The sequence below is a fragment of the Ranitomeya imitator genome, chromosome 6, assembly GCF_032444005.1.
Source record: "Ranitomeya imitator isolate aRanImi1 chromosome 6, aRanImi1.pri, whole genome shotgun sequence".
NCBI lineage: Eukaryota > Metazoa > Chordata > Amphibia > Anura > Dendrobatidae > Ranitomeya > Ranitomeya imitator.
This window is the reverse complement of record NC_091287.1, coordinates 122,050,069-122,065,551: the sequence shown is the minus strand read 5'-3', so window position 1 is coordinate 122,065,551 and position 15,483 is coordinate 122,050,069. Positions and strand designations below refer to the sequence as shown.

The 15,483-nt window shown below is 42.1% G+C and overlaps 1 protein-coding gene across 2 annotated transcripts in view; it reads left to right on the top strand.

The window, feature by feature from the left end:
* Positions 1 to 12,925, top strand: part of ABHD5 (abhydrolase domain containing 5, lysophosphatidic acid acyltransferase) — a 51,288-nt gene extending 38,363 nt beyond the window's left edge. For both annotated transcript variants that reach the window (XM_069730037.1, XM_069730038.1), the window contains exons 3-7: positions 3,842 to 4,214; positions 5,916 to 6,070; positions 9,108 to 9,219; positions 9,789 to 9,975; positions 12,415 to 12,925. In XM_069730037.1, the coding sequence (XP_069586138.1) occupies positions 3,842 to 4,214; positions 5,916 to 6,070; positions 9,108 to 9,219; positions 9,789 to 9,975; positions 12,415 to 12,504 (917 nt within the window). In that variant the 3' untranslated portion in view covers positions 12,505 to 12,925. The remainder of the gene's footprint in view (positions 1 to 3,841; positions 4,215 to 5,915; positions 6,071 to 9,107; positions 9,220 to 9,788; positions 9,976 to 12,414) is intronic.
* The last annotated feature ends 2,558 nt before the right edge of the window (positions 12,926 to 15,483 follow it).

The window sequence follows — 15,483 nt, the reverse complement described above, 5'->3', positions numbered from 1 at the left end:
ACGACGTAGGTTACAGTATGCAGGTTGGAGCTGAACAAAAGTCCTTTTTCCCTCAATTCAGGGAGTGGGAGATTCAGTGTACAGTTGAAACCAGAAGTTTACATACATTATATAAAGGCGCATCTGCAGGTTTTTCTCAATATCTGACATGAAATCAGAATAAACCTTTCCCATTGTAGGTCCATTAGGATTACCATAATTATTAATATTTGAATATTTTAAGGAATTTTTATTACTTACTGGAAAGTCAAAAGTTTACTTGCATTTCATTAGTATTTGGTACCATTGCCCTTAAGGTACCGTCACACTAGACGATATCGCTAGCGATCCGTGACGTTGCAGCGTCCTCGCTAGCGATATCGTCCAGTGTGACAGGCAGCAGTGATCAGGCCCCTGCTGTGCTGTCGCTGGTCGGGGAAGAAAGTCCAGAACTTTATTTGGTCGCTGGACTCCCCGCAGACATCGCTGGATCGGCGTGTGTGACACTCCTCCTGTACTGGCTGTGAGCGTCGGTCAGCCGGAAAGCAGAGCGGTGACGTCACCGCTCTGCTTTCCGGCCACTGTGCTCACACAGACAGTACAGGAGGAGTGCAGAGCACAGCGCTGGAGGACAGACGGCTGTAGGTAAGTATGTAGTGTTTGTTTTTTTTACTTTTAGCGGCCCTGCGCTTAGTTACCCGATGTTTACCCTGGTTACCGGCATCGTTGGTCGCTGGAGAGCGGTCTGTGTGACAGCTCTCCAACGACCAAACAGCGACGCTGCAGCGATCCGGATCGTTGTCGGTATCGCTGCAGCGTCGCTAAGTGTGACGGTACCTTTAAACTGAATGACTTGGGTCAAACGTTTGGGATATCCTTCCACAAGCATCTCACAATAGTTGGTCGGAATTTGGGCCCATTCCTCCTGATACAACTGGTGTAACTGATCCAGGTTTGTAGGTCGCCTTGCTTGCACCTGCCCTTTCAGCTTTGCCCATAAATTTTTAATAGGATTGAGATCAGAGCTTTGTGATGGCCTCTCCAAAACACTGACTTTGTTATCCTTAAGCCACTTTTGTTACCATTTCGGCAGTATGCTTTGGGTCACTGTCCATTTGGAAGACCCAATTCCAGCCAAGCTTTAACTTCCTGGCTGATGTCTTGAGATGTTGCTTCAGTATTGCCACTTAATCTTCTTTTCTCATGATGCCATCTATTTTGTGAAGTGCACCAGTTCCTACTGCAGAAAAAAAACAACTCCACAACATGATACTACCTCCCCCATGTTTCACAGTTGGTATGGTGTTCTTAGGCTTCCAAGCATCTCCCTTTTTCCTCCAAAAGTAACGATGGTCATTATGCTCAAAAAGTTCAATTTTAGTTTCATCAGACCACAGGATATGTCTCCAAAAATTAAGGTCTTTGTTCCTGTGTGCATTTGCAAACATTAATCTGGCTTTTTATGTTTCTTTTGGAGTAATGGCTTTTTCATGGCCTTCCAGCCCATATTGAAACCGTACAAATATTATAATTATGGTAATTGTAACTGACCTAAAACGGGAAAGGTTTATTCTGATTTCATGTCAGATATTGAGAGAAAAACATGCATGTGTGTCTTTTTATATAGTGAATGTAAACTTCTGGTTTCAACTGTATATCAAATAAATTTGAGTGCTAATTGAATCTACATGGAAGGGGAAAAAAATTCTAAACTCTTCTCACCTCTCCTCAGCCTTTCTCATACTTGTCCTGCTGCTCGGTGCCTGGTCCTCCGATTATCTCACTCTCCTTTTTAATTCCCCTCACTCTTTGTGTGTGCTATGACTGCTAACAACGTGAAATGCTGTCACATGGGGTGCAAGGCTCAACAATGATGAGTATTATTCTCCAAATAACTGGGCATGACTTAGTAAGCAATGACCATGCCATCTTGAAGACCCTTTGGGTAAACGAGTATTTATTTAGTTGGAGGGCCGGGTGGTGAGCAGTGATGTGACAGTTGTGGGGATGGCGCATAAGGTTTTTTTTTTTTTGTTTGTTTTTAAAATCTAGTTCCAAACCTCCGAACCTAGATAAATGACATCTGCCCTTAATTTTACTGGATTTGCTCATAGCGAATCGTCCAAAATTGGGGAATCACTTGTATACATACATTTTGGGAAATTTAAAAAAAAACAAAAAAAAAAAACTTATTACCCGTAGTTTAAATTCCAGTTGCTCATCTTTAATAAAATTACAAATTTCATGCTTGAAAAGTGTGTACAGGGAATCTTGCACCATGTGTTGATATCCCAGCTGAGAGCAGCATGATGTAGAGACAGATACCCTGATTCCAATTATGTGTTACTGGGCTGCTAGTCTAGTTTTGATGATATTCCTCTTTAATTATCACTAGAGAACTAGTAAACCTGCTGCCAAGTAGGTCTGTATAACACGGCCACCTCCACTGATTGGCATCTTTCTGTGCATATTGGTGGCTTTCTGCCTATTCACAATGGGTGGTGTGGACGGGGCTAGACCGAGCTCAGTATTCAAAGAAGTGCAGAAGATTAAACTGGTATTTTTACTAAAAGGACAGCAATCAGCCCAGTAAGTTACGCATAGCTGGAATCATGGTCTCTGTCGTTCTATTAAGCTGCTCTCCGACGGGGTAGCAAAAGCCTGGTGACAGATTCCCTTTTAGATGCCTCGGCCTGCTCGTTGTGCTCACAGGAGGCTGAACCTTCCCCATTCATCCTGGTCAGACAACGGGGATCAGACTCCTCCAGGGCAGCTGCAACGTGTATATGCATTACCGCAATAAACCACTAAAAATGTATAGATATATCTTGTATAAAAGTCAAAAGGTATAACCCTACCGAAAAATAAAATGTTTTGTCTGCTGCTTGTCTCCTGCGGGAATAGCGGGGTATGTCTAGAGATCCAATACCGCGGTCAGCTGAGCTTTGTAGTCATGCTTACTAATGCACTTCTGAGGGTGGTGTTCTTGTTGGTCATAAACCCCTGTAATCAGCATGCATTACTGAGCTAAATCCACTTTAATTTGATGATTCACTTAACCAGGTCAGTTAGATATCGTCGAGCCTTGCAATGTTCATTTTGAAGAAATGTTGAAAGCAAAGCTCGATCCAAGATTTTTGTGGACTCTCCCTATCCCTGAACTGTGTGTCTCACTCACTTCTCGAGATCCACTTCTTAAATAGAACCGTTCTTCAAATTTTTTATGTTGAACTGGACACAGGATATAGTAGCTGGAGAGCGAAAGAAGTGTTTGTGTGGGATTTTTTTCCTTTCATTTTGTCTCCTTGTTTCAGGAAATGGCAATCAAAATAGTTAACTCATCAGGTGCCAAATAGATAATTTTGAGCGGGTGTTATTAGTCTTCACTTTTCTACCTGTATGGTGCTGACCAATCATAAGTAGGCAGCAACACTTTAAGGAAAGAACACGCCTCCATCATGGATTTCTCAGTATACGCCCCAAGTGAAAACTAACAGTTACCTTTTTTTTTAACTCATTAGCTGTCAAATATTGCTGATATCTCTGCTCTGTAGTCTGCTTTGCATCCAGGGTTTTCTATGATTTTACGCTGGATAAGTCCTCAGTATCAGATCGATGGGGATCTGACACCCGCCGGATTAGCTGTGGGAGCTGCTGGAGTTGTAGAGCTCCATTCAGTGTGTAGCATCTGCTGCTGGGTACTGCAGATCCCTTTCCCTTCTCTAGGATCTATCGTCTAACTTGTGTCTTTATTAGTGATTTCATTTGCCGCTACCAAGATGATTCTTTCATCAGTAAACATAGAATTCTTATTCATGCCTAATACTTGTATCAGCTGTATTCATATATTTCTTCTGTGTAGGTATCACAACTTCCTATACCAAAGACTACGTACTTATTTCTGGTGGAAACCAGGTTTGGACCCTGTCATTTGTGCAGCCGCTGTCATCAAAGACCCCATTAGTTTTGCTGCACGGATTTGGAGGAGGCGTTGGACTGTGGGTTCTCAACTTTGAAACACTTTGTCAAAATAGAACTGTGTACGCCTTTGATATCCTGGGATTTGGACACAGCAGTAGACCCCACTTCGATGATGATTCCGACAAGGCTGAAATGCAGTTTGTCCAGTCACTAGAAGAGTGGAGGACGGCATTAGGTCTGGACCATATGATTTTACTAGGACATAATCTGGGAGCGTTTTTAGCTTCTGTTTACTCTTTGAAATACCCCTCAAGGTAAGTTTTATCGTGGCGATATCTGTGTTTTTAGCGTGTTTGTGTGACAAGTTTATTTCCAAACTTACAGGGCTTCTTTTCCCCATGGTAAAAAATAATTATTATTTACGGTGAGTATGTATGTATGTATATATATATATATATATATATATATATATATATATATATATATATATATATATATATATATATATATATATATATATATATATATATATATATTATTTTTTTTTTTTTTTTTTTTTTAAATTAAACTCATTAAGTCATTCATGTGTTCAACACATAATAAATAAAAATACTATAATATTGACATGCCCCCAGGGGCCTTTTGCTAAAGAAGCAATGTGTGAAATTTTAAGGAAAACAAACAAAAAACCCTACAAGCTCAAACAATTATTTTAAGCTTACCTTTTCCCCTGTAAAAAAAAAAAAAACATAAAACACATAAAAACGTAACCCTAAGGCCAGTTTCACATTAGCGTTGCGGAGGGCTGCGGACTTCCTCCGTGAAGCCCCGCCCTCGGCCGCACCTCCGCCGCTAGCTCCGTCTACTTCTGTATGCGGCCAGCGTTCCTATCTTTAACATTAGGTACGCAGGTCGTGCAGATGTATGTGGATGCTTCCGCATGCGTCATTTTGACGATGCTGCGACCAGAGTAGAACGCAGCTTGTGGCAATTTTTTTTTCTCCGCATCGTCAAAACGACGCATGTGGAAGCATCCGAATACAGCGGCACGACCTGCGTGCCTAATGTTAAAGATAAGTACGCTGGCCGCATGCAGAAGTAGGCGGAGCTAGCGGCAGAGGTGCAGCCGAGGGCGGGGCTTCACGGCAGAAGTCCGCAGCTCCTCAAAACGCTAATGTGAAACTAGCCTTATTAAAATAGGAACAATTTAATTTGTATGGTACTGGTATACCATACAGAAGTAAACCTATTGTGAAAAAACAAACATGTCTATATTTTTTCTTTCATTTTCACAAAGAAAATCTAAATGCCTTTTCACTATAGCAAGAAAAAAAAATGGTTGGGTCTCTTTAAAACCTGATCTTGATTAAAAGGAATGGGCCACTAGGATCAACCCTCCTATACCGTCTATATGAGCATATAAGTCATAGGAAGCTGAATAAAGTGATGACATCAGATCGCAGATATCAATGTCTGCCAGAGAAATCAGTTTTTTTAAATATGTAAATGAGCTGTTAAGATCTCTGGGCCGGGCCCTGAGAATCTGTTACCAGTGTGAGGCATGTAGATCAGGAAGAGCCTACTGTCAGTCGGTCCATGTCTCACACTGGTAACTCCCAGTTAAAATTTTTTAAAAAATATATAAATGAAGGCACATTCTTGGGGAGATTGGTGTCCGGCCCAGAGATGTGAACAGCTCATTTATACATTAACAAAAATGTGTATTCCTCCAGAATAAGACATCAGATTGCAGATATCAAGGTATCATTGTATTAATTGTCCTATGACCTACACGCCCATATAGACGGCTAAGGAGGCTTGATCTTACTGATAGATTCACGTTGAAAAAAATGTAAATGTTCCTGGTCACAAACAGATAAAATGATTCGGTCTTGAACTGGTTAATTGTGTTTAAGTAGTATTTTGAGGTTTTTTGTTTTTTTTTAATTAGTCTTTATAGTTTGACTTAATTTCTTGTAATATATCCTTTTATTATTATTTTATTTAAATCCTAGGGTAAAAAGTTTAATTTTGGTAGAGCCATGGGGATTCCCAGGAAGACCTGACCATGCGGATGAGGAAAGGCCGATTCCTATTTGGATTAAAGCAGTTGGCGCCTTATTAAGTCCATTTAACCCATTAGCAGGACTTCGCTTGGCCGGACCACTGGGTGAGCAAGTTCACAGTAGATAATGACGGCTCATTGTTGACTGTAGTGGGATTACAGCAGCCTTATTCACATTCCCCTACAGTCCCCATTGTCAGGGACATGAATCAAAGTGGAAGCGAGTATTGTGCGTTAGCTGGAAGATGACGTTCCGGTATAGCTGGAATGACTTTGTGTTGTGTGGCCAAATATCGTTGTATGCCGCTGCTCCATCACGGCACAAATCGGATGAACGGGATCACATTACTGCCTGCCAAGTACCGCAGCAAGGTACCGCTCATGACTTTTGTGACTAATTGGTTGGGGTACCCAGCAGATCACCATCCAACCCAATCGCTAGCATGGTGCCGTAATGTAGCAGCGGCCTTTATCAGTGCCATCTGTGTCACGGCCAAAGTCGCCATGTAGCCCCAGTCTTCATCTCTTGCCACCCCTGAGAAATGTTACTTCACGATTGGTCACAGCCATTGAGAGCGGAAGGTAATGGTGCCAGGAGCAGACAATTTCCATGTATTTTTATGCATAACGTATAAATGACTGAAGATGTTATTTCATAACACTATAATATTCTGAAATTATTCCCCCCATCATTTTGTGGGTCCTGTATTAAGACTGATCACCAGTAGTTCCATTACTACTAAGTAACTGATTATTTTTGCCGGTCTGTAGCTCATTTTAAGGGAATAGTAGCAATCTGCAAAATGGAAAACTTGTTTCAACCCAGCCATAAAAATTACACTAATGTAGGCTGAACCCGACAATTATCAGCGGGACTGACCGACCATCTGGAATGTGTGATTATGGCCTCCCGTCCTTTATTTCATGACAGATGTCCGTGAGGGAAGAAGGATCAGGCAGATGGATTACAACAGGCCTGAGCCTTTATTTTGTCGGTTTTTTTTTTTTTGTTTTTTTTTTAATTGGGGAACATTTAGCTGTGATTTGACTCCATTTTCTCATTCAGAATACATGAAGTCTCTGACTAACTGAGCGTACATGTGTATGGGGTGGGCTCCGTAGGATTAGCTCCTGAGTGAGCAAGGACCCAGCAAGTAGCACGGTGGATGGCAGTGCGGAAATCTGATGGGAGGTCTGAGCTGTGGCCGATTAGCAGCTCAGCACTGCAAGGTTCAGCGCTGGGGAATAACGTAACCTGATTTCTGAGTAAATGATGTATGTGCCCACAAGGTGATCATTGTTTTATGAAGAGACTTTGTCCTAATTAAATTATCACAATGTTCTCCTCTTCCAGCAAATTAGTGCAGTGCTGTCATGCCCTTAGCTCCCTTAGTCATTCCCTGATTTCATTTTCTTTTTTTTTTTTTCAACCTGTTTTATGTGAAACCTTCTTGAAGCCAGTCATGTAGATGTAAAATGTTCAGTGTATGTATGTATGTATGTATGTATATATTATATTACACAGTGAGTGCAGAATTATTAGGCAAGTTGTATTTTAGAGGATTCTTTTTATTATTGATCAACAACTATGTTCTCAATCAACCCAAAAGACTCAGAAATATCAAAGCTTAATATTTTTGGAAGTTGGAGTGTTTTTTTTTTTTTTTTAGATTTGGCTATCTTAGGAGGATATCTGTTTGTGCAGGTAACTCTTACTGTGCAGAATTATTAGGCAACTTAATAAAAACCAAATATATTCCCATCTCACTTGTTTATTTTCACCAGGTAAACCAATATAACTGCACAAAATTTAGAAATAAACATTTCTGACATGCAAAAACAAAACCCCAAAAAATTAGTGACCGATATAGCCACCTTTCTTTATGATGACACTCAACAGCCTTCCATCCATAGATTCTGTCAATTGCTTGATCTTTTTACGATCAACATTGCGTGCAGCAGCCACCACAGCCCCCCAGACACTGTTCCGAGAGGTGGACTGTCTTCCTTCCCTGTAGATCTCACATTTTATGAGGGACCACAGGTTCTCCATGGGGTGCAGATCAGGTAAACAAGGGGGCCATGTCATTATTTTTTCATCTTTGAGACCTTTACTGGCCAGCCACGCTGTGGAGTAGTTGGAGGTACATGATGGAGCATTGTCCTGCATGAAAATCCTGTTTTTCTTGAACGATACCAACTTCTTCCTGTACCACTGCTTGAAGAAGTTGTCTTCCAGAAACTGGCAGTAAGAACTTCACTCCATCCTCAACCCGAAAAGGTCCCACAAGTTCATCTTTGATGATACCAGTTCCCCACCTCCACCTTGCTGGCATTTGAGTCGGAGTGGAGCAGTCTGCCCTTTACTGATCCAGCCACTGGCCCATCCATCTGGCCCATCAAAAGTCACTCATTTCATCAGTCCATAAAACCTTTGAAAAGTCAGTCTTAAGATATTTCTTGGCCCTGTCTTGACGTTTTATCTTATATTTCTTGCTCAAAGGTGGTCGTTTTTCAGCCTTCCTTACCCTGGCCATGTCCCTGAGTATCGCACACCTTGTGCTTTTTGTTACTCCAGTAACGTTGCAGCTCTGAAATATGGCAAAACTGGTGGCAAATGGCATCTTGGCAGCTTCACGCTTGATTTTCCTCAATTCATGGGCTGTTATTTTGCGCCTTTTTAGCCCAACATGCTTCTTGCGACCCTGTTGGCTATTTGCCATGAAACGCTTGATTGTTCGGCGATCACGCTTCAAAAGTTTGGCAATTTCAAGACTGCTGCATCCCTCTGCAAGACATCTCACAATTTTGGACTTTTCAGAGCCCGTCAAATCTCTCTTCTGACCCATTTTGCCAAAGGAAAGGAAGTTGCCTAATAATTAAGCACACCTTATACAGGGTTTTGATGTCATTAGACAACACCCCTCCTCATTACAGAGATGCACATCACCTGATTTACTTACTGGTAGTTGGCTCTCAAGCCTGAACAGCTTGGAGTAGGACAACATGTATAAAAAGTATCATGTGATCAAAATACAACTTGCCTAATAATTCTGCACACAGTGTATTATATTTTTTTATTTGGATTTTAATAAATTAATTGGTATGTATATTTTTTTATATATATTTTGTTTATTACCAGGTTTGAGTCTTGTTCAAAGGTTGAGACCAGATTTCAAGAAAAAGTATTCATCCATGTTTGAGGATGACACAGTGACAGAATATATCTATCACTGTAATGCACAGCCTCCAAGGTAAGTAATTCTCTGCATGTCGGGGTAATCTAGAACTATTCTTCCCTTGTGTATTGCAGTATTTTTGTTCCATGTATTTTGTCCTTTTGATTTACCGTACAGAGACGAGGCCGCCTGTTCTCTTCCTGAGGGACATAAGCCCATGACAAGTTGGCTTTTTTTTTACCTGCTATATAATGAACAGTCACTCCTTTAATGAATTGATTCTTGCACAAAAATGTACATCGATCACAAAAAAACTGCTTTAAAACTGCAGGGAGGTGTTAGCGATGAGCAAGTGTGCCTTGTGGTGTTATCTGATCACTCGTGTCTTAATCGAGTATTTTTGGCGGGCTTGAGAAAATAGTGCTAGAGCTGCATATCTCGCGGTTGTTCGAAAGCTGCAACACATGCAGGGATTGCCTAACTAACAGGTGATCCCTGCATGGTTTCGTCTGTCGAACAGCCGCGAGATCTGGAGCCGCGGCAACTCGAGCATTTTTTGTTGACTAGTGCCTATGTGTTCTTAATAAATAATGTGATAATTAATTATTTTTATTTATTTATTTTTTTTAATTTCATGGTCGCAGTGGCGAGACAGCTTTTAGGAACATGACCATCCCGTATGGCTGGGCTCGTAGGCCAATGTTGCAGCGGATTGACAAGATGCACCCGGACATCCCAATCACGGTCATATATGGAGCACGCTCTTGTATTGATGGGAATTCCGGAAGCCCCATTCAGTCCCTGCGGCCAAACTCCTACGTGGAAACCATTGTAAGTGCTGCAGAAGATGCGGCAAACATATTAAATCCCAAACATATATTAAATGGAACTTAAACCTGAAGAGGATGTTGTACTTACCTTGAAAATGTGTTGCAATGGTTGCATAATGTGTTTTTAACCTTTCTAAATATGTGTGTAGTGTAGGTGATTACTGATCACGGTCTTCTCCGGTTTCTGGCACCGCTCAGCTCCTCTTCTGACTCCTGTGACTTGAAATTCCAGCCAATTACACACGGGTTTATGTGAACTGGAAGCTGCTCTTACAATGTAAGCCTAAGCACCACAGACCTGCATTGTAACACACAAACCCTTGTGATCTGGCAATGGAGCCCCATAACTCAGAAGGGTGGAGCGCCGCTGGCCACCAGGAGACCGTGATCAGATCCGTACACTGCGTTATATGCTGTGCCTGCACTGATGTACTATTTCCCCAGCTGTCCCATAGGCTAAGAAGGGGAGCAGTGGTCATGTAATGATTGGACTAGCCACGATCAGCAAGTGATTTCCTATACTGTGGATAGCGGGTTTTTTTTTTTTTTTTTAGCCCTTTTAACTTATCACATGCATTTTTTACTCTACTAAAAGTGTCAATGTGGCAGCAATTGTTTGACTTGGTTTTAATAGTTTCCTCTTCAGCTGAACGCCGCCCCATACACTTACATGCTCAACTCTACCAAGTATAGATGTTTTCTCAACAGGGAGCGTGAAATACTGTGCCAGCCACTTCAGGCAGTGTCGTATCACCTGTGAGACTGAGACGTTCAACATCATTGATTGATGTCTAGTATGACAGTCACAAGCAACATGGCAGAAATGTTATAGTGATACAGAGCTGTGTTGCTGCGAATCCAGCACTGGGAAAAACTAACAGGAATCTTCATTATGATCCCTGCCTTTCACTTTGCTTCTGTCTCCTCCTCCCTCTTGCACTGAAAATGCTGTGTAACATGATGCGTCATTTAGAGTCCATCGTCTCTTGAGTAAGACTACTTTGAGGTATAGTTTCAAAGTGAGTTCAGGAGGCCGGGGGATTGGAAGAAGTGTCTCAGACGTGGGGAAAGAAGCTGTTAAATATTACAAATGACCTAATATTTTGTTATACTATGTGTCATATAATTGCTATTTATATTAATCCATACAGATCTTGGAAGGTTAATAGTAATTTAGATGCACCTAAGCCGATAACGAATCACCATCAGCAAAAGACAAAGGGGTTGGGGTCTCATAAGTCACAATCTATTTTGTACATGGCAAAGTGTCTCGAGAAAAGGCAAACCACAACGCTATTGGCGGACGGAGTGAAAAAAGCAAGATGTGCTGACTAGCAATACAACACCTGTGATGGCGAATGGAGCGAACGTCGACGCCTGTTGCTGTATCTTTATAATCGTGATTTATAGCTAGATAGAAGCTTTTCTATCCAGCAATAAAGTTAGCGGTTTGTTCTATCCGCTGTTACCAGTGTATTTCTCGTCAGTACATCATTATTTATTCCTGCTTTACTTACTCTGTCCTCCAACAGTTTGTAGTCCTCTTTTTCTGCTAAGATACCTTGTAGTTTACAAAGTGTTTTACTTTATTTTCTGTAAAGATAGCCAGCACCTTTTTGTCTTTTGTTGGTGATAAGTATTTATTTTATGCCAAATGTATTTATTTAAAGATACAGTTCTCATTTAAAGCGGATCGGTCACCAGATTTCACAGTATACACTGCATGCGTTAATTGAATCTTGCACCTAATGAGGCTGGTGTGCAACGCTGTTAGAATGGTTGTATAATCTTGAAAAAGAAAATGAGCATTTTACATCTTCAGCTCCAGCTGGGACGCTTGTACTGCATGAAAAGGGATTATACGGCCATTCTGACATGGAATTTCAATGTAAGTACACCAGTGTCATCAGGTCTATATAATTAGTGTATGCCGTTTGTATTGTAAAATGTAGGCTTTTTTTGTTCTCAATCCTTGTAATGTCTTCCCGCTGACTAATTTTATGACAATGGCAAGTAATCTTCACTGTTTGTCACCTTTACCACACGGCAGTATTGCTGCAGCACAGATTTGATCTAGTCCCTCCTAATCCTATTTTCTGTTACAAGTTGACCATAATAATCATGAATGAGTTGAATTCTTTTTTTTTACTTTTTTTTCTTTCTCCATAATTCTTCTGCTTTCTGCTGAATTTTTTATGCTAACATGAAATTGCAATACAACCAAAAAATGCCTCATGCAGATAGAAGTTTCCCACCTCTCCCTATTGGTACGCGGCCATTCCATAGCTCCCAGGATGCTGGCGGTTACTTGCCTGGCAGGATGCCCACATGTAGAAGATGACAAGTCTGCAGATTTGTGTTTATTTGCCGGGTGTGAATGGTGCAATAAATATATGGTGAGCCGGTGTTTTTCCCTGGTTAACATGTATTTGTTCTGTAGGCAATTCGAGGTGCCGGCCATTACGTCTTTGCCGATCAGCCAGAGGATTTCAACCAGAAAGTAATCGAGATCTGTGACTCTGTGGACTGAACCCCCACCACCCCATCCACGCTCCCTGTGTGAACGGCCTCCTCATCTGGCGGTGGTATATAACCCAAGTGATGCAATCCACAGCATTTGCCCCTTTTCATCGGTGCTTTTTTCTTTTACGGACATTTGCACACTTGAACCTGAATTGTGCCTTTTTTCCCTGTAGGAGCTGATTTTAGAGATTTTTAGATGAACTCTGTACAGTTTTTACAATATTCAGAGTGCTTATATTTATACGCCATTTATAATACCAATAGCTATATATTTCCAGAACAATATAGAAGTCATATATAGCTTTTTAAACTGGATGTAAGGCCGTTTCAGGCCGATCTACTCCAAGGACTCGTCCCGGCTCTGCCTGTGTGTGGGGTGTACTTTATTGTATTTATTTTTGTAATGTGAAATACTCCGGTTATGTGCCAAGTGCTGCGTGTGATGTTTGCCTGCGTGTCGCAATGGGAAGTGTCTGTGTTAAGACTGGAAGACTTGAGTAATGCTTGAAAACACTACCTGCGACCAGGAGACTAAACGTCCGTGCCACATTCATAGCAATAAGTGTGTGAGAGGCAGCGTGCGTGCATGTGTGGACAGTGCTCTAAAGACCGTCACATGGAGGGCCACCAGTCAGGGCAGGCGCTGTAGAGGAAATGTCTGACTCTGGCTTTACATGGCAAAATCACTTGTTTTGGGCTAGGACCTTTTAATAGTTGCCACTGTGAAGGACTTGTTGGCATGATGTTTCCTCATTTACTGACTGGCACTGCAAAAGGTTACTCAGTGGGTACTATTGGCTCACAGATTCGTGTCCTTGTAGGAGCCTTATGTGCTAGACTCTGGAACTTTTTGTATGGGGATTTGTGCATGAGCCATTTTTTTTTCAAAGAACCTTAAAGGGAACCTGTCACTCCCAAAATCGATGGTAAGGTAAGCCCACCGGCATCAGGGGCTTATCTACAGCATTCTATAATGCTGTAGATAAGCCTCCGATGTTACCTGAAAGAGGAGAAAAAGATGTTAGATTATACTCACCCAGGGGCGGTCCTGCTCCAATGGGCATCTCAGGTCCACTCCGGCGCCTCCCATCTTCATTCCATGACGTCCTCTTCTGGTCTTCACGACGCGGCTCCGGCGCAGGCGTCCTTTGTCTGTCCTGTTGAGGGCAGAGCAAAGTAATGCAGTGCGCAGGCGCCGGAAAGGTCAGAGAGTCAGAGAGGCCCGGCACCTGCGCACTGCAGTACTTTGCTCTGCCCTCAACAGGGCAGACAAAGTACGCCTGCGCCAGAGCCGCGGTGTGAAGACCAGAAGAGGACGTCTTGTAATGAAGATAGGAGGCGCTGAAGCAGACCTGAGGCACCCATTTGACCAGACCGCAGCGGGACCACCCCTGGGTGAGTATAATCTATCCTCTTTTTCCCCTCTTTCAGGTTACATCAGGGCTTATCTACAGCATTACAGAATGCTTTAGATAAGCCCCTGATGACGGTGAGCTTACCTCTCCATCGATTTTGGGGGTGACAGGTTCCCTTTAATACAAAGGCGTTTTATAATTTATTTTTTCTTGGGGAGTCATTTTAAGTCAAAAGGGGTACCTTGTCTATAAGAATGTGCTTGGGTATACTGAGGTACTGCAGGGAAGCACACTTCCAAGTATCCGTATTCTGCAATCTGGCGCTCCTTTGCCTTGCAGTTGATGATTTATTCATACACAAGTTAGGCCTTTAAGTGCTCTGGTGGGCACATCGGTGCACTTGCAGTCCGCTCTTCTTTGTTTCTCCCCACCGGTGCTGCCTCCACTTCTCATTTGACAGTGTAGAGCTAAGGTTGCGTGAGGCAGGAGAGCCTTTATCTCCACTGTCAATCAAGAAGTGTGATTGTTGTGCCGGCGGGGAGAAGAAAAAGGAGCTAAGGACTGCAAGTGCACAGATATTCCTACCAGTGCACTTGGGACACCCTGCCCTACACTGTAGTGCCGCAGATTTCCAATTTTTACCCTCAGTGTTTCATCCATGAAATCCGTGAACCTCACTGATGAAAAAGTAAATTGCAAATCTTCCCCTATAATTACTGTTGGATGCTATCGGAGTTCCTTTCCTGGGCTCGAATACTATGTTCGAGTCCCCGCGGCTGTTTACCGGCTGCAACCCATGCAGGGATCGCCTAATAAGCAAGCAGTCTTCGCATCTCTTGTGGGTGTCGAACAGCTGCGACGACTCTATTATTCAAGCACATCTAAGGTACTCTGTTAGCACATGAGCATGCTAAGATAACACCTTATCTGAGCACGTTCGCCCAACAGCGATTACAATGTAAATCATGGATCGCACACTGCTGCCATCCGTGTGCGGTCCGTAATTTTTACTGCCCCATAGACTTGTCTTGGTAATTTTGATCTTTGATTTTAATCAATAAGACAGGTTTATTTTTGTTTTTTGTTGTCACAGTCCTCAAAAGTGGAAACAAAAACAAAACCTGTTATTAGCGCCATAGACTTGATCTGTGAAAAGCACAGAACATAATTCACGGATGTCTGAATAATCCCTGGCCAACAGGTTTGTTTTTAAAAGGCTTTCACTCCAGCTCTATCGATAATGAGCGTATGAAGTGTTACAGTAGGTGTGCATGATGTGACTTTTTTTTTCTTTTGTGTTTTGTCAATTAAAGTTTTTTCCGTCTCTTATCATAGAATTGATATTTACACAGGACTTAACATTTTCTAACTTCCTATGGGGGATCAAGATGGGAAATTCTTATATATTCCACATACTTGAGTTGAGCAAAGTGATTTGTGCTGCCCTGGTCCGGTCCTCTATAGGAGGCACATTAGGATGAACTGAAGACTGCCCTACCCCGATTATCTAGAAGTCTGATCAGGGCAGCGCACATCTTTTTGCACAACTCTTGCTCTAGATCCCCCTCTACAGCTTACAAACGATCCATGTGGTGCTGGGCATAGATGGTCTTGCACATCACTGAAAATCT